We start from the raw sequence: 19,290 nt of genomic DNA, 5'->3' as shown, positions 1-19,290 counted from the left end.
TGAACAGGGCCACAAGGCTCTGACCCAGACATGGAGAGTCAGGGGTTTTGTTTTGTTAGCTCTGCGTCCTGTCTCTGCCTGAATGAAGTCCCAGTAGGCTAGCCTAATGCTAATTACTCACTGTGTTCTACAGACAGTGTTCTTTGAATACAGGTTATTCATAGTTTAGCTCAACCCTGATACACAATAGCGGTCTGATACCTCCACAGAGAGGTTTCAAATCCCATACAAATGAATGGGATCTAATGAAGCCATCAAGGAGCAATTAAAGAGCCACATGCAGTCCCACAGCCACATGTTGCAGATCTCTGTCCTATACAAAAAAAAATTTGGCACATGAATATGGATGTGTAGGTTGTCTCAACAGATCCTTTATTAAGTTTATTTCCAATGAACTACTACATATTTACAGTTGTTGGTTGGATACATAGTTTTTTTTACTATAATTTTTAATTTTTTTAGCAATTTTTCTCCCCAATTTCATGGTATCCAATTGTTGTAGTAGCTACTATCTTGTCTCATCGCTACAACTCCCGTACGGGCTCGGGAGAGACAAAGGTTGAAAGTCATGCGTCCTCCGATACACAACCCAACCAAGCCGCACTGCTTCTTAACACAGCGCACATCCAACCCGGAAGCCAGCCGCACCAATGTGTCGGAGGAAACACCGTGCACCTGGCAACCTTGGTTAGCGCGCACCACAGTAGTCGCTGGTGCGCGATGAGACAAGGATATCCCTACCGGCCAAACCCTCCCTAAACCGGATGACGCTAGGCCAATTGTGCGTTGCCCCACGGACCTCCCGGTCGCGGCCGGTTACGACAGAGCCTGGGCACGAACCCAGAGTCTCTGATGGCACAGCTGGCGCTGCAGTACAGCGCCCTTAACCACTGCACCACCCAGGAGGCCTGGTTGGATACATTTTGTAGCAGTTGACTTCTTGACATCCTACCAGCCTGGTGTTCACACAACATTTGGTGTTGGGCACTGTATTTTCTATATCACACATCTCCAAGAGGCCCGTTTAGACATTTTCTCTGCTCTGCTCTAGAAATGTCTCCCGTTTGCAACTTTTAACAAACCGGATAAGTATTTGATTGACTTTACCAACGACTGCTCTTCTTTTTGTTCACCTGGAAATTCCTATTCCAACAGGTACGGGGGATATCGTGGCGATCATGATTCCGGAACCCAAGGGTCGGGAGATCGCTGCTCTACTAGAACACAACGTCACGGTGACCATGCACATCACCATAGGAACGAGGAACCTTCAGAAGTATGTGAGCAGAACGTCGGTGGTGTTTGTCTCCATCTCCTTCATCGTCCTGATGATCATCTCCCTGGCATGGCTCATCTTCTACTATATACAGCGGTTCAGATACGCCAACGCTCGCGACCGCAATCAGGTACGGTTCACTGTACAGACCCCCCCCCCCCCCCCAAATAACAGTAACGAGGCTATATACAGGGGGTACTGGGTCAATGTGAGGAATGTGGTTGGTTACAATGCTACACTCACTGTCTGAAGGGATTATAACATTAAGACATGGTTGGTAATGTCATCCTACTGTATTTCAGTGTGTCTCTGATCACACACAGGTTGTCTGCTACTATATACAGGGGGTACTGGGTTAATGTGAGGAACATAGTGAGTGTAGCATTGTAACCAACCGTCTGAAGGGATTATAACATAAAGACATGGTTGGTAATGTCATCCTACTGTATTTCAGTGTGTCTCTGATCACACACAGGTTGTCTGTTACTATATACAGGGGGTACTGGGTTAATGTGGGGTCAATGTGAGGCACGTAGTGAGTGTAGCATTGTAACCAACCGTCTGAAGGGATTATAACATTAAGACATGGTTGGTAATGTCATCCTACTGTATTTCAGTGTGTCTCTGATCACACACAGGTTGTCTGCTACTATATACAGGGGGTACTGGGTTAATGTGGGGTCAATGTGAGGCACGTAGTGAGTGTAGCATTGTAACCAACCGTCTGAAGGGATTATAACATTAAGACATGGTTGGTAATGTCATCCTACTGTATTTCAGTGTGTTGTCTCTGATAACACACAGGTTGTCTGTTACTATATACAGCGGTTCAGATATGCCAACGCTCGTGACCGCAACCAGGTATGGTATGACCGTAATGACAGCGTAAACTAGCAGTTTGACCACAGTATGAACATACTTTTTCGATATCTATATGTAGAGCAGTTGCTTTTCTCTGAGGTGATTCGTCTACTCTAAACCTTTCCCTGCTTTTTCCATCCAGAAATGAAGGCCAAAATTAAAAATAGCATGACAGCTGGGTTTGCTAGCGGAAACCTGTTGGACCGTCAACCGTGTAGTCCTGTTGGACTGTGTAGTCAATGCACACACCGTGGCCCACACTTACAAAAAAAGGTGCAATCTAGAACCTTAAAGGGTTCTTCGGCTGTCCCCATAGGAGAACCCTTTGAAGAACCCTTTTTGGTAGCAGGGAGAATTATTTTGGGTTGCATGTGGAACCCTTTCTACAGAGGGTTCTACATGGAACTAAAAAAGGTTCTTCAAAGGGTTTTCCTATGGGGACAGCTGAAGAAACCTTTTTCTAAGATTGTCTGATGTTGACACAAATGTTACAGACAACCACATGGGTTTTCAAGGGTAATGGGCACCATGGTGACAATTGTTTGATTTTTTTCATACCTGCTGGAGTTGAATTGCGATTCACTCCAAGAACTCGCCAGGCCTGAAACCACAAATCTGTTCTCTGTTGATGTCACAATGACTTTCCTTGATGATTGATTGAGAGCAGCTGTGGACAGTGGCCTGGTCTGAGGCAGTTCTTTTCCACAGTGAGAGTAGACCTAGATAGCGAGGGTTAACAGCCTACCTTTCTCTCAATGTCTCTTAGTATTTATCATCCACTCAATCTCTCTCTCCCTCATGCATTTAGCTCTCTATCGCTCCCTCCCTCTCTTTTTCTCTCTCTGTCCCTTTTTTCATACCTTGCACAACTCGGTGACCTGACTCGGCCTGTGTGTTCTGCTCTGGTCTGCAACAAGGGGTTAACTGTCAGCTCAGAGACGCTGCTATGTCAACATCACTAGGCGACTGTTCATCCGGCCGGGTTAAAACATTACACAGCCTCTCAGAACATCTCCTTCAGATCTATTAACCAGTAATATGGTCCACCATGGTTCAGATGGAGACAGTGCATCTCAGGCCCTTTCTCTAACCTTGAAACGTGTCCATTCCCATTCCTTGTCAGTGGTTATTGGATATATAGGAAATTCCAGACATTCTTTTCTCTCTTTTGGGTTGCCAGGTTGGGTTGCTTATCTTTCCCCCACCTTTGTTGTTCTTTGATCTTCTATGAGCAGAGACGTCTCGGAGACGCAGCCAAGAAGGCCATCAGTAAGCTCCAAGTACGAACCATCAGGAAAGGAGACAAGGTACACCTGGCTGCGTTCTTTACGAACCTCTTCTATGATGTTGGATAAATGTGTTACGAAGGTTGTTATGAATGATACTGCCACACTCATAAAGGTTTCATGACTGGTTTCATGGAGGGGTTATGAATGCCTTATGTATAGACCCTCTTCAAGTAAAGTGTTTCCAAAACCCCTTATTTAAGTAGCAGTGATATGGTTCTAAACCGAAGCGAACCGTTTCCTCACGCTCCTGCTAAGCGCAGCATTTGGTAATGAACTTCCATCAGCCCAATGATAATGACTGACTCGTTTTTATTTTGTGTGTGTGTGTGTGTGTGTGTGTTTGTGCTTAAATTTGAATGAATTATACAGGCTGCATGGCTTTTGATCCGCTCTGCTTTATTCACCTTCCAGGAAATGAAAAGGAGACTAGACAACCAACCAAATGTCTCCTGTGTGTTTGGTGTTCTAGGAAACGGAGTCTGACTTCGACAACTGTGCTGTCTGCATCGAGGGCTATAAAGCGAATGATGTTGTTAGGATATTGCCGTGCAGGTACGACAGCCTCTCCCATTTGTCAGTGTAACTAGAGAGAGCAGACACATTGACACCCATTACTATCATTGTCTCCTATAGATCATGTGTTGCAGTAGGTCTATTGGGAATGATTGGTAGTCATTAATATGCCACAATAATTTACTGTTCTGTACCTGAGAGCATATGTAGAGCATGGTGAGTGATGCTATGTTACCAAGGAGACTGTTACTACGGATGACATCTTCAAGGCTGTGCGTGTTCGTGTGTGTGACTCTGTCCTCAGGCACATCTTCCATAAAAGCTGTGTGGACCCCTGGCTTCTGGACCATCGGACCTGTCCCATGTGTAAAATGAACATCCTCAAAGCGTTGGGAATACCAGTAAGGAGGTTCTGTCTTTCAACATCTATCCATCTCTCTTTCATTCCCAACCCTGATCCTGGAGAGATTTTATTTTTGGAAAGTGTTTTTGATGTTTTTATATTTGATTGATTGATTTCAGCCCAACTTTGACTGTGGGGGTGACATTCCGCCAGACTATGAGATGTCAGTGGGAGGCCCGCCCACCAACGTAATCACAGGGGCCAGTGACATCACGGTGAACGGGGAGGAGAGCTCGGTGGTGCTGGACACGGTGGACATGGACAGGACGATAGGGCTGCCTCAGGTCTACCACGACGCACACGAGACACTACCACAGGCTGGGGACAGCCGACACATCGCCAGCAGTGAGTATAGACACACACCTATGCACCTACACACACACACCTACACACACACATTTGCGCATCAACACACACACACATATATATGCATATACATGTAACACACTCTCTCACACACACCTATGCTTTGGTTCCATCCCAGCACTAACAGAACTTCTTCAACTCACCTGTACTTCTTCAACACAAACCAGTGAACACCAGAACACTCCCCCATAACTGTCATGTTCAGAGTTGTGCTATGGTGGGATATAAGACGAGTACTGTATTCTGAAATAGACCACAGTGTCCTCTCTGTCTCCACCAGAACAGCGAGTAGTTGCTCTCTCTAACAGACCACAATGTCCTGGTTCTTCACACGTGCGTCCACAACAACACCCTATTACCTATATAGTGCACTATTTTTGACCAGGGGTCATAGGGCTCTAGTCAAAAGTAGGGCACTATATAGGTAATACCGTACCATTTCTAATGCAGCCTTGTACTGGCGTGGCTTAGCTAGTCCAGGGCTGCTGTACTGGCGTGGCTTAGCTAGTCCAGGGCTGCTGTACTGGCGTGGCTTAGCTAGTCCAGGGCTGCTGTACTGGCGTGGTTTAGCTAGCCCAGGGCTGCTGTACTGGCGTGGCTTAGCTAGCCCAGGGCTGCTGTACTGGCGTGGTTTAACTAGTCCAGGGCTGCTGTACTGGCGTGGCTTAGCTAGTCCAGGGCTGCTGTACTGGCGTGGTTTAGCTAGCCCAGGGCTGCTGTACTGGCGTGGTTTAGCTAGCCCAGGGCTGTTGTACTGGCGTGGTTTAGCTAGTCCAGGGCTGCTGTACTGGCGTGGTTTAGCTAGCCCAGGGCTGCTGTACTGGCGTGGTTTAGCTAGCCCAGGGCTGCTGTACTGGCGTGGCTTAGCTAGCCCAGAGCTGCTGTACTGGCGTGGTGTAGCTAGCCCAGGGCTGCTGTACTGGCGTGGCTTAGCTAGCCCAGGGCTGCTGTACTGGCGTGGTTTAGCTAGCCCAGGGCTGCTGTACTGGCGTGGTTTAGCTAGCCCAGGGCTGCTGTACTGGCGTGGCTTAGCTAGCCCAGGGCTGCTGTACTGGCGTGGCTTAGCTAGCCCAGGACTGCTGTACTGGCGTGGTTTAGCTAGCCCAGGGCTGCTGTACTGGCGTGGCTTAGCTAGTCCAGGGCTGCTGTACTGGCGTGGTTTAGCTAGTCCAGGGCTGCTGTACTGGCGTGGTTTAGCTAGTCCAGGGCTGCTGTACTGGCGTGGCTTAGCTAGTCCAGGGCTGCTGTACTGGCGTGGCTTAGCTAGCCCAGGGCTGCTGTACTGGCGTGGCTTAGCTAGCCCAGGGCTGTTGTACTGGCGTGGTTTAGCTAGCCCAGGGCTGCTGTACTGGCGTGGCTTAGCTAGCCCAGGGCTGCTGTACTGGTGTGGCTTAGCTAGCCCAGGGCTGTTGTACTGGTGTGGCTTAGCTAGTCCAGGGCTGCTGTACTGGTGTGGCTTAGCTAGTCCAGGGCTGCTGTACTGGCGTGGTTTAGCTAGTCCAGGGCTGCTGTACTGGTGTGGCTTAGCTAGTCCAGGGCTGCTGTACTGGTGTGGTTTAGCTAGCCCAGGGCTGTTGTACTGGCGTGGTTTAGCTAGTCCAGGGCTGCTGTACTGGCGTGGCTTAGCTAGTCCAGGGCTGCTGTACTGGCGTGGCTTAGCTAGTCCAGGGCTGCTGTACTGGTGTGGCTTAGCTAGTCCAGGGCTGCTGTACTGTTGTGGCTTAGCTAGCCCAGGGCCAGAACTAGGCCATCAGCCACCTGCTTCACTGTTCCCTCAATCCAGTCCCTGGCCAGAGAAGGAATAGTGCTCCCTTTTTTCAAAGTCACAAGCTAACCCAAATGCATTGGCATGGTTTACATACGTAGCATCAGAGTATGTTTTAAGGTTGCCGTGCTTGCTATTAGCAAGGTATTATGATAAGGCACTATAGCACTGAGCCATTGATAGGCACATTGTGTTTTTTGAGTTAGCCTGTTTGTTTAACAGCTGGTTAGCACATGGAACTTATTAGTGTGTGTGTGTGTGTGTGTGTGTGTGTGTGTGTGTGTGTGTCTGCCTGCCTGCCTGCCTGCCTGCAGTCCACCCGGAGAGTGGGGCAGGAGTGTGTTGACACTGGCATGGCCCACTTCCTGTCCTGCCCACCGTGCTGAAATTCCACCTGCAGTTGGCGGGGCCTCCGACCAAAACGCTCGCCTCTCGAGTCTCTTGTGCCAATGGAACAAGTTACTGCTGCCTTTGTGACAGCGTCTTATTAGCTTCCTGAGGCCTCTACTGTACCTTAAAGACCTGGTAAACACTTTGGACAGCGTCAACCTGCTAAGCCCCTTCAAAACATTAGAAAACTAGGGAGAACCTTTTTTTATCCCTCCCATTCCCATAACACAAGCCGACTTCTTGCGCTCCCATGAATGCCAGTCAATGTTCTACCTTCAAGGTAGTTGAACACTTTTTACACTGCGTTTACATGCCTGTATGTCTTTCAACTGTGCACAGCTTGTCCCCATTTCGAGCCTTGGCATTGCTTGTCACACCTACCTTTGTGTTAAATATTCGCTTTCTCGGTTCCATCCCGGAGCGTATTCAAAATCCCCCACCTGCTGTTTATTTTAAGCCCCAGGATGGATCTGCGATGTCAGGGAGAGTGATTTGTGGGTTGTGCAAACGCTGAGCCCAATCGGGCTGAGTCATTGCTTATGGCATGGCAGTACTGCCACTCTAGGCCTTTAGCCTTATTGTAGTCTGGCTGTCGTGCTGGTGACTTCGAAATAGGAAGGCTGTACATATAATGGTATTTACTACGATCTAAACTGCAAAACTGATCCTAGATCAGTACTCCCCTCGAAGAGTAACGCAGTATGTCTTAGGGGTACACTACTAAGTAGGACCTAAGTAGCCAGCTGACTTTGATAAACAACCAGAAATAACAGTTTATTTTCTGGTTCAGTAGGAAAGCTAAGTTTAGGGATGTGTTTTTGGTTGTTGGCTCAGTTAGACCATATGCCCATTTCAAGTTTATCTTTATAAAAAAAACTATAAAGATATTTCAGAATATTCAGGCAAGTTAGCTGCCTGACTCCTTGAACCTGCTGTGCATTATACCTCTCTGATTTGAAGTGACAACAAGCAGAGCTGTTCATGTTGAGTCATACAGGACAAATAAGCCTCCACGTAGCTGAGTCATAGCAAGTGCTCCTGGTCTTTCCTACCTGATATAATTGTTTGATCTCCCTAGTGATGTTATTATAGATGCTCCTGGCAGCCGTAGGTCTGTCAGCCTGGTTTCAAAGAGGATTATGATAAGAGGTGTGTGTGTGCGTGTGCGCGCGTGTGTGCGCGCGTGTGTGCGCGCGTGTGTGTGTGTGTGTGTGTGTGTGTGTGTGTGTGTGTGTGTGTGTGTGTGTGTGTGTGTGTGTGTGTGTGTGTGTGTGGTGTGTGTGTGTGTGTGTGTGTAAAATAGATGATGAGATGTGTGTTTGCTTTGCTCTCTCTCTCTCTCTTCCTCACCAGTCTCGATCTCTCTCTGTTCCTCACCAGTCTCTCTCTCTCTCTGTTCCTCACCAGTCTCTCTCTCTCTCTCTGTTCCTCACCAGTCTCTCTCTCTCTCTCTCTCTCTCTCTCTCTCTCTCTCTCTGTTCCTCACCAGCCTCTCTCTCTCTGTTCCTCACCAGCCTCTCTCTCTCTCTCTGTTCCTCACCAGCCTCTCTCTCTCTCTCTCTGTGTGCTCACCAGCCCCCCCTCTCTCTCTCTCTCTGTACCTCACCAGCCCCCTCTCTCTCTCTCTCTGTTCCTCACCAGTCTCTCTCTCTCTCTCTCTCTGTTCCTCACCAGTCTCAATCTCTCTCTGTTCCTCACCAGTCTCTCTCTCTCTCTCTGTTCCTCACCAGCCTCTCTCTCTCTCTCTGTTCCTCACCAGCCTCTCTCTCTCTCTCTGTTCCTCACCAGCCTCTCTCTCTCTCTCTGTTCCTCACCATCCCCCTCTCTCTCTCTCTGTTCCTCACCATCCCCCTCTCTCTCTCTCTGTGCTCACCAGCCCCCCTCTCTCTCTCTCTCTGTTCCTCACCAGCCTCTCTCTCTCTCTGTTCCTCACCAGCCCCTCTCTCTCTCTCTCTCTCTCTGTTCCTCACCAGTCTCTCTCTCTCTCTCTCTCTCTCGCTGTTCCTCTCTCTCTGTTCCTCTCTCTCTCTCTCTGTTCCTCACCAGTCTCTCTCTCAATTCAATTCAATTCAAGGGCTTTATTGGCATGGGAAACATGTGTTAACATTGCCAAAGCAAGTGAGGTAGATAATATATAAAGTGAATATATAAAGTGAAATAAACAATAAAAATTAACAGTAAACATCACACATACAGAAGTTTCAAAACAATAAAGACATTACAAATGTCATATATATATATATATATATATATATATATATATATATATATATATATATATATATGTACAGTGTTTTAACAATATACAAATGGTAAAGGACACAAGATAAAATAAATAAGCATAGATATGGGTTGTATTTGCAATGGTGTGTGTTCTTCACTGGTTGCCCTTTTCTCGTGGCAACAGGTCACAAATCTTGCTGCTGTGATGGCACACTGTGGAATTTCACCCAGTAGATATGGGAGTTTTTCAAAATTGGATTTGTTTTCGAATTCTTTGTGGATCTGTGTAATCTGAGGGAAATATGTCTCTCTAATATGGTCATACATTGGGCAGGAGGTTAGGAAGTGCAGCTCAGTTTCCACCTCATTTTGTGGGCAGTGAGCACATAGCCTGTCTTCTCTTGAGAGCCATGTCTGCCTACGGCGGCCTTTCTCAATAGCAAGGCTATGCTCACTGAGTCTGTACATAGTCAAAGCTTTCCTTAATTTTGGGTCAGTCACAGTGGTCAGGTATTCTGCCGCTGTGTACTCTCTGTGTAGGGCCAAATAGCATTCTAGTTTGCTCTGTTTTTTTGTTAATTCTTTCCAATGTGTCAAGTAATTATCTTTTTGTTTTCTCATGATTTGGTTGGGTCTAATTGTGCTGCTGTCCTGGGGCTCTGTAGGGTGTGTTTGTGTTTGTGAACAGAGCCCCAGGACCAGCTTGCTTAGGGGACTCTTCTCCAGGTTCATCTCTCTGTAGGTGATGGCTTTGTTGTGGAAGGTTTGAGAATCACTTCCTTTTAGGTGGTTATAGAATTTAAAGGCTCTTTTCTGGATTTTGATAATTAGTGGGTATCTGCCTAATTCTGCTCTGCATGCATTATTTGGTGTTCTACGTTCTACACAGAGGATATTTTTGTAGAATTCTGCATGTAGAGTCTCAATTTGGTGTTTGTCCCATTTTGTGAAGTCTTGGTTGGTGAGCGGACCCCAGACCTCACAACCATAAAGGGCAATGGGCTCTATGACTGATTCAAGTATTTTTAGCCAAATCCTAATTGGTATGTTGAAATTTATGTTCCTTTTGATGGCATAGAATGCCCTTCTTGCCTTGTCTCTCAGATCGTTCACAGCTTTGTGGAAGTTACCTGTGGCGCTGATGTTTAGGCCAAGGTATGTATAGTTTTTTGTGTGCTCTAGGGCAACAGTGTCTAGATGGAATTTGTATTTGTGGTCCTGGTGACTGGACCTTTTTTGGAACACCATTATTTTGGTCTTACTGAGATTTACTGTCAGGGCCCAGGTCTGACAGAATCTGTGCATAAGATCTAGGTGCTGCTGTAGGCCCTCCTTGGTTGGTGACAGAAGCACCAGATCATCAGCAAACAGCAGACATTTGACTTCGGATTCTAGCAGGGTGAGGCTGGGTGCTGCAGACTTTTCTAGTGCCCGCGCCAATTCGTTGATATATATGTTGAAGAGGGTGGGGCTTAAGCTGCATCCCTGTCTAACCCCACGACCCTGTGTGAAGAAATGTGTTGTGTTTTTTGCCAATTTTAACCGCACACTTGTTGTTTGTGTACATGGATTTTATAATGTCGTAGGTTTTACCCCCAACACCACTTTCCATCAGTTTGTATAGCAGACCCTCATGCCAAATTGAGTCGAAGGCTTTTTTGAAATCAACAAAGCATGAGAAGACTTTGCCTTTGTTTTGGTTTGTTTGGTTGTCAATTAGGGTGTGCAGGGTGAATACATGGTCTGTTGTATGGTAATTTGGTAAAAAGCCAATTTGACATTTGCTCAGTACATTGTTTTCATTGAGGAAGTGTACGAGTCTGCTGTTAATGATAATGCAGAGGATTTTCCCAAGGTTACTGTTGACGCATATTCCACGGTAGTTATTTGGGTCAAATTTGTCTCCACTTTTGTGGATTGGGGTGATTAGTCCTTGGTTCCAAATATTGGGGAAGATGCCAGAGCTAAGGATGATGTTAAAGAGTTTTAGTATAGCCAATTGGAATTTGTTGTCTGTAAATTTGATCATTTCATTGAGGATACCATCAACACCACAGGCCTTTTTGGGTTGGAGGGTTTTTATTTTGTCCTGTAACTCATTCAATGTAATTGGAGAATCCAGTGGGTTCTGGTCTTTAATAGTTGATTCTAAGATCTGTATTTGATCATGTATATGTTTTTGCTCTTTATTCTTTGTTATAGAGCCAAAAAGATTGGAGAAGTGGTTTACCCATACATCTCCATTTTGGATAGATAATTCTTCGTGTTGTTGTTTGTTTAGTGTTTTCCAATTTTCCCAGAAGTGGTTAGAGTCTATGGATTATTCAATTACATTGAGCTGATTTCTGACATGCTGTTCCTTCTTTTTCCGTAGTGTATTTCTGTATTGTTTTAGTGATTCACCATAGTGAAGGCGTAGACTCAGGTTTTCCAGGTCTCTATGTTTTTGGTTGGACAGGTTTCTCAATTTCTTTCTTAGATTTTTGCATTCTTCATCAAACCATTTGTCATTGTTGTTCATTTTCTTCGGTTTTCTATTTGAGATTTTTAGATTTGATAGGGAAGCTGAGAGGTCAAATATACTGTTGAGATTTTCTACTGCCAAGTTTACACCTTCACTATTACAGTGGAACGTTTTACCCAGGAAATTGTCTAAAAGGGATTGAATTTGTTGTTGCCTAATTGTTTTTTGGTAGGTTTCCAAACTGCATTCCTTCCATCTATAGCATTTCTTAATGTTACTCAGTTCCTTTGGCTTTGATGCCTCATGATTGAGTATTGCTCTGTTTAAGTAGACTGTGATTTTGCTGTGGTCTGATAGGGGTGTCAGTGGGCTGACTGTGAACGCTCTGAGAGACTCTGGGTTGAGGTCAGTGATAAAGTAGTCTACAGTACTACTGCCAAGAGATGAGCTATAGGTGTACCTACCATAGGAGTCCCCTCGAAGCCTACCATTGACTATGTACATACCCAGCCTGCGACAGAGCTGCAGGAGTTGTGACCCGTTTTTGTTGGTTATGTTGTCATAGTTGTGCCTAGGGGGGCATATGTGGGAGGGAATGCTGTCACCTCCAGGCAGGTGTTCGTCCCCCTGTGTGCTGAGGGTGTCAGGTTCTTGTCCGGTTCTGGCATTTAGGTCACCACAGACTAGTACATGTCCCTGGGCCTGGAAATGATTGATTTCCCCCTCCAGGATGGAGAAGCTGTTTTCATTAAAATATGGGGATTCTAGTGGGGGGATATAGGTAGCACACAGGAGGACATTTTTCTCTGTTAGGATAATTTCCTTTTGAATTTCTAGCCAAATGTAGAATGTTCCTGTTTTGATTAATTTAATGGAGTGAGTTAGGTCTGCTCTATACCAAATTAGCATACCCCCTGAGTCCCTTCCCTGTTTCACACCTGGTAGTTTGGTGGATGGGACTACCAGCTCTCTGTAACCTAGAGGGCAACCAGTGGGTCCGTCTCCTCTATACCAGGTTTCTTGCAGGATGACAATGTCTGTGTTACCGATTTCTTTGGTGAAGTCCGGGTTCCTGCTCTTTAGGCCAAAGGCAGATGACCTCAGGCCTTGGATATTCCAGGATGATATATTGAAGGCTTTTTGTTCCATAGTGTCCAATGTTGTTGGTCATGGTTTGGCCTCAGGCCAGTAAGTGTGAGCAGAGCCTGCTGAGCATCTGGTACACTCTCTCTCTCTCTGTTCCTCACCAGCCTCTCTCTCGCTCTCTCTCTCTGTTCCTCACCAGCCTCTCTCTCTCTGTTCCTCACCAGCCTCTCTCTCTCTGTTCCTCACCAGCCTCTCTCTCTCTCTGTTCCTCACCAGCCTCTCTCTCTCTGTTCCTCACCAGCTTCTCTCTTTCACTGTTCCTTACCAGTCTCTCTCACTGTTCCTTACCAGTCTCTCTCTCACTCTCTCTCTGTTCCTCTCTCTCTCTCTGTTTCTCTCTCTCTGTTTCTCTCTCTCTGTTTCTCTCTCTCTGTTTCTCTCTCTCTGTTCCTCTCTCTCTCTCTGTTTCTCTCTCTGTTCCTCTCTCTCTCGCTGTTCCTCACCATTCTCTCTCTCTCTCTCTCTCTCTCTCTCTCTCTCTCACTGTTCCTCACCAGTCTCTCTCTCTCTCTCTCTCTCTTCCTCACCAGCCTCTCTCTCTCTCTCTGTGTTCCTCTCTCTCTCTGTGTTCCTCTCTCTCTCTCTCTCTCTTTGTTCCTCTCTCTCTCTCTCTCTCTCTCTCTCTCTCTCTCTCTCTCTCTCTCTCTCGCTCTCACTGTTCCTCACCAGTCTCTCTCTCTTTGTTTCTCTCTCTCTCTCTCTCTCTCTCACTGTTCCTCACCAGTCTCTCTCTCTCTCTTCCTCACCAGCCTCTCTCTCTCTCTCTCTCTCTCTCTGTGTTCCTCTCTCTCTCTCTTTGTTCCTCTCTCTCTCTCTTTGTTCCTCTCTCTCTCTCTCTCTCTCTCTCTCTGTTCCTCACCAGTCTCTCTCTCTCTCTCTCGCTGTTCCTCTCTCTCTGTTCCTCTCTCTCTCTCTCTCTGTTCCTCACCAGTCTCTCTCTCTCTCTCTGTTCCTCACCAGTCTCTCTCTCTCTCTCTGTTCCTCACCAGTCTCTCTCTCTCTCTCTCTCTCTCTGTTCCTCACCAGTCTCTCTCTCTCTCTCTCTCTGTTCCTCACCAGTCTCTCTCTCTCTCTCTCGCTGTTCCTCACCCCTCCGAGCCTTTATGTAACCATGACAAAATGCAGCCATGGACAGACAGGATTGAACTGTTATATATTAGTATTAGGTTGGCATTTACCTCCTTGAGGATGCAGCTCATGTTTGGTGCCTGCTTGCAACTTGTATGGTTGTAAAATTGGTTCCACTTTCACTAAGTAATTCAAATAGCTTATGCCAGTGTATTTGGAAATGGATGATGTGTAATTAACACACACACACACACACTGTTTAGTTCTGTTGTGTTGGTTGTCAAGTGAGGCTCATTATCAGCCCGTCACACACTGTGTTCTTCCTGCATCAATTAGCTGGGAGTTAATGGGAGTTCTGTTGTTTGTTTGTCGCGGTGCTAACTAGCTCACGGTGCCGCCTGACAACCGCCCTGAGATGAAGGATCTGATCTATCAGTGTTCTGCTGAATTGCCGTGTTGCAGTGACAGATCGCGGTGCACGCCATGTCCGCCAGCGTAAACACGAGCGCTGTCTGTTAACTTATTACGGTTATCCTTCACTTTGGACCGTGCTACAGCATGTTGCCAAAAAAAAGCCAGATTTTCTGCAGGAAAGTGGGACAGGAGTGGTGTTAGTCCATAGAGAGCATATGTGAAGTAGATTGATGGTCCCCTGTACTTCTCTAGTTGTTTTATATTCATCTGACTGTGTAGCGCTGCTATCTCCTAAGGCCCAGTGTATCGCTGCTATCTCCTAAGGCCCGGTGTAGCGCTGCTATCTCCTAAGGCCCGGTGTAGCGCTGCTATCTCCTAAGGCCCGGTGTAGCGCTGCTATCTCCTAAGGCCCGGTGTAGCGCTGCTATCTCCTAAGGCCCGGTGTAGCGCTGCTATCTCCTAAGGCCCGGTGTAGCGCTGCTATCTCCTAAGGCCCGGTGTCGTGCAGTCTGTCTTTAGTCAAGTGGACATCACAGCACTTACAAAGCAGTTTACATCTCGTCAGGTTCCCTACTATGCCTTCATCAGTCGCCTCATCTTGTCTCTTCTACTGCACATTAACCGCCATTTTGGGTCCATTCAGGTTTACCTGTATCACCCTCTCTTTAAAAGGTGACCACCATGTTGTGTCTGTGCTGACCGGTCTCTCTCTCCCTGCAGGTGAGCACCAGCCCCCGCTGAGCAGCGACTCGGACACCTCCCTTATCTTGGCTGTGGAGGTGGGTCTGTCCGACATGGAGCTCTCCCTCGGGCACGACCGTGACGAGGTCAAGTCCTGAGCCAATCAGAGCCAAGTAGGAAGGAAGCTCCCGGGGTCGACTTGGAGATGAGAAACGGGACCGAAGGGGCAGCGCCTGGCCCCCTGATGGGAGGTAGTGGCTCCAAATAAATAAGAGACAAGCAAGCAATAGAACCCATAGCAGTGCAACACACCTATCTGTCCCCACTGCCTCATCTACAGGGTACTCCTGTCCTGCCTCCCTTTTCTGACTGCTGTGACAACGTGACGTTCAGTACCCATGGAAACCAGGCAGCCAATCACAGCTCTTGTCATTAGCCTCTGGACTGGGGTTATAGTTTAGCATCTCTGTTAGTTGTCTCCATGTCACCATCACTTTATTGACTCTTTGGACATGTGACATTTTGATTTCTTTCTACGAGATCATCCCTGCCAACGTATTCCAGAATGAAACACGGAAATCTTTACACCTCGTTATAGGAATGTCTATTTATACTGTGTATGGTCAATATAAGCCTCCTGTAGCATGGGCTTTGAGTGTCATAAACAGTTAGTGCGTGTTCTGAGTGACCAGCATTTACATGTGGTAAACTTGAAGCTGATATTTTTTCACCTCCTCTGCTTGAAATAATTTCCATAACATTCAACGCTGTTGGTATTGGAGCATTTATACTATGCACATGTTGTCAAGCATTTCTGAATATCCAATTGTTAAATTGCATCCTTATCCTTAATTTAGGGGTCTTTAGGACTATCGTTTATTTCCACTTCTGAAGTACTGTACACCATGTGTTGTGGGGACCAACTACGAGTTTGTTTTACCACACCAGTTGACAATCACAGCCCACGGTGATGACGTCAGCTACAGCCCTGTTTCAAACTGCTAAAGCTTTATTAGCACCGCCAGTAACACAGCACAGGAGGCGATAGTAGTGGCTGTTTGTTCCGTTTTAATGTCATGTCATCTCCCAGTCGAGCCACCCAATAGCATGTGGCGAAATCTTCTGTTACCTAACATAACGTGTGTCTGCAGTGATGTGCATTTGCTCTGTGCCAAGTTCTTGCAGTTTTAGTTTTTTGTATTGATGTTGCTTCTGTTTCTAGAAGCCAAAGCAAGATTGCATTGTGGGTGTTGTTGAGTTCACCCATTGGTTGGATAGTGAAAAGCACATCAAAGTTGTCTGTTGATAAAAGTAAATGACATTTGACTATATCTGAACTCGGTGTATTAGATAGCCCCTCGTCTGAGACATCCCAGACCTAGGGCAACCGCACTAGTATGCTGAAACATTGGTACATTGTGGGAAGCAACTGGTCCATCTAGAGAGACTAGATAGCCCCTTGGTGAAGGAATACCATGCATTGGTTGTGGCTTTGGTTGACTGTGAATTCATTATGAAAGAGTTGACTAAACCCTGTTGCAGATAGTTTGTACCTCCTTAGTCATTTCTTCTGAGGATAAAATGTTTTCTTTTTTTCCTATGATGAATTTCAAAATGGCAGTTTTTTTTTGTACATTCGTCGTGTAGGGAAACGAAAGTCTGACGAACAGCATTTATTTTAGTATGAAAATACGTTTATTTTTGTAAGAAAAAGAAAATGGAGGTAAATGTTTACAGTCCAGGAGAAATGGAGTAGAGAGAATAGTTGCCTGGTTTCAGGAGCTCACTGGTAATGCTAATGCATTTTGAATGACATGTATTAATTCATGGTTTATGTCCTTCCTCCCCCGATTTTGATTACTGCTCTGTAATTGTATCAAAGGCCATTTTTTTATTTGAGTTGGATTCCTCTCTCCTTTGGGGTCCCCTCAAGGTTCTCAACACATTCATTTATTTACAAATGTGTACTTTCATCCTTAACATATGATAATCTTATATTGCTTTAATATGCAATTTAGTTTTGATTTTCAGGCTAAAATCTGCATGAAATGGCACAAGGCCACTGTTGTCATCGAGCATCTACTGCGTTTCTCTTCCTTACTATGTGTTCGTTCATTTAATCATTGGTTCCTTTAGGCCGCCAACCAATCAACAACCAATCAACTCCCAGTCATGTAAGAAGTTCATATTACCCATATTCCCCCTTGTCCTTGTCAATCAGAGAAGGATTACAGAATCTATGGGATAATGTTGATATCTCCCATGCTTATGCATTAGGTACATCTGTATGCCCTCCTAGTGTGTCAGACTCCTTACATTTAGCTGTTGATATCTCCCATGCTTATGCATTAGGTACATCTGTATGCCCTCCTAGTGTGTCAGACTCCTTACATTTAGCTGTTGATATCTCCCATGCTTATGCATTAGGTACATCTGTATGCCCTCCTAGTGTGTCAGACTCCTTACAGTTAGCTTTGTTTTGCAGTATCAGTTTGTGAAATACACTACATCTGTGTGATTAATATTGTATAAGCGTCATAAATGTATATTTGATTAATCGACTGAATGGAGACTGAAGAGTGATGCATTGAACATGGCTCAGTTAAAAGCATATTCTTCCCACTTTTTGCGTTCCGATTCTCTACACTTCTCACTAAGTGTGCACACTTAAAGTAATGGATTTTATAATGGTGGAAACGCCCTCCAGCCAATGTTTACACCAATCCAGTGCTTCTAAATCAGTGATGGGAACTACACGGTATGGGAGGATGGGGATTGAGTCATGGAGGAGTTAAGTGCTCCACCATAACTCATGGCATCCTTGGCCAGAATACTAGAGACCCATTAAAATATGGTATGGTAGTCTCATCTAGCCTCTCCACACACAGCTCTACAGTTGATACTATGGGCTGAGGGCCCTAGAAACGACTAACAGCATTTGATTTCCCTCTGGTGGTTGGTTTCACACACACACACACCACACCACACAGTTTCTATGTGCCCATTTGTTTGTATTGCACAGGGGGACAAGATAAGAGGAAGCAATTAAGCTCTGGGGGCATTTTGTACCAGAAGGAGTGTTTTGATAGATACTGATTGTACTGTGTGTGTGTGTGTGTGTGTGTGTGTGTGTGTGTATGCGTGTCTGACATCTTCACTTGTGTGAAGCCAGAACATTTAAAAGCCTTTAATTGCTTCCTGTTTCATGTCCGGGGTCGTGTTTAATTGACTTAACTTCCTGAAAGGTCATTCTCTTATTCTCAAACTTCTTACTTCCACTTATTCCAACAACTCTTTTTGTTTTTTATTTTATGACCATGAAGAAGCAATGGCCTTGATTTGAACGTAATTCGAATGAATATCTGTGATATTCGTAATCAACACTTGTAGAAACCGGCGTGTTCTTCCAAATAAACTAATGAATGCACATATTATAGTCTTATAGTAGGTTCTTGTTTACCCCAATGATGGTATAATTATGTCAGGTATAGATAAAATTACATAATAGAAACACCTAATTTAAATATAGCTTTTAGTTCTCTGTCTTTAACTGGTTGTGTACCAGTTGTGTACTACCGAGAATGCACTTTTTCACTTGAAGGAGAGTTCTGTATACTACAACGAAATGGCACAAAACATCTTTTGAATACGGTTGACCTTAAATGCGGTTGACAGTTGACACAACCATGTTTTTAAGAGAGAGGGCTACAATATTGGGAATGGCACATGACAATTGTCACTGTATGTGTACTGTTTAAGAGTCTGTGTTCTTTTATCTAGACTTGTATACCAGCTGTGGGTTTGGGGAATGTTACGAAAATGTTGTATGCTATATCTAGCAGAACTCTACAGTATTGCTATTTTGTTATCTAGAGGAATATGTAAATATTTTTGGCAGTGTTAATGATATACAGTACAGTTCTATAGTACAATGTTGCATGTGTGTGAGTCAATGATTGTGAGGTACAATAAATACATTTTATAGCAAATTTTTCCAACTGTGGTGAAGCTGTCTGGTTTCTATTTCGTTATTGTCAATCATGTTTATGTCAACCCTCTCTGATACCGTTAGGGTGAGCCAATGCTATTGAAATGATTTATTCTGACACGATTCATTGGCCAATATGTAAATGTCAATGTTATCAATGTTCCAATGATATAAGCTGGTCTCTGCTGTATCGTTACGATATGCACACTAGCATACTACACTACATGGCCAAAAGTGACCTTCAAATGAGTGGTTTCTGTCACACCCATTGTTGACATGAAAGGTTATTAATAATTTACGAGGGAGGAAAATAGAACAAAGAGAGACGGTGAGAGAAAGAACTTTGGGGAGAGGGCGCGAGAAATCGGTGATGAGAAAGAACTTTGGGGAGAGGGCGCGAGAAATCGGTGATGAGAAAGAACTTTGGGGAGAGGGCGCGAGAA

The 19,290-nt window shown here is 45.4% G+C and overlaps 1 protein-coding gene across 1 annotated transcript in view; it reads left to right on the top strand.

Moving 5' to 3' along the window:
• The window catches only part of LOC109887370 (RING finger protein 150), a 33,332-nt gene extending 14,481 nt beyond the window's left edge, over positions 1-18,851 (top strand). The window contains exons 2-7 of the mRNA XM_031837938.1: positions 1,156-1,406; positions 3,373-3,444; positions 3,896-3,978; positions 4,244-4,340; positions 4,462-4,687; positions 14,899-18,851. Of these exons, the coding sequence (XP_031693798.1) occupies positions 1,156-1,406; positions 3,373-3,444; positions 3,896-3,978; positions 4,244-4,340; positions 4,462-4,687; positions 14,899-15,017 (848 nt within the window). The 3' untranslated portion in view covers positions 15,018-18,851. The remainder of the gene's footprint in view (positions 1-1,155; positions 1,407-3,372; positions 3,445-3,895; positions 3,979-4,243; positions 4,341-4,461; positions 4,688-14,898) is intronic.
• Positions 18,852-19,290: the final 439 nt, after the last annotated feature.

Source organism: Oncorhynchus kisutch, linkage group LG12 (genome assembly GCF_002021735.2).
Source record: "Oncorhynchus kisutch isolate 150728-3 linkage group LG12, Okis_V2, whole genome shotgun sequence".
Lineage (NCBI taxonomy): Eukaryota > Metazoa > Chordata > Actinopteri > Salmoniformes > Salmonidae > Oncorhynchus > Oncorhynchus kisutch.
This window is presented reverse-complemented; position numbering and strand designations above follow the sequence as displayed.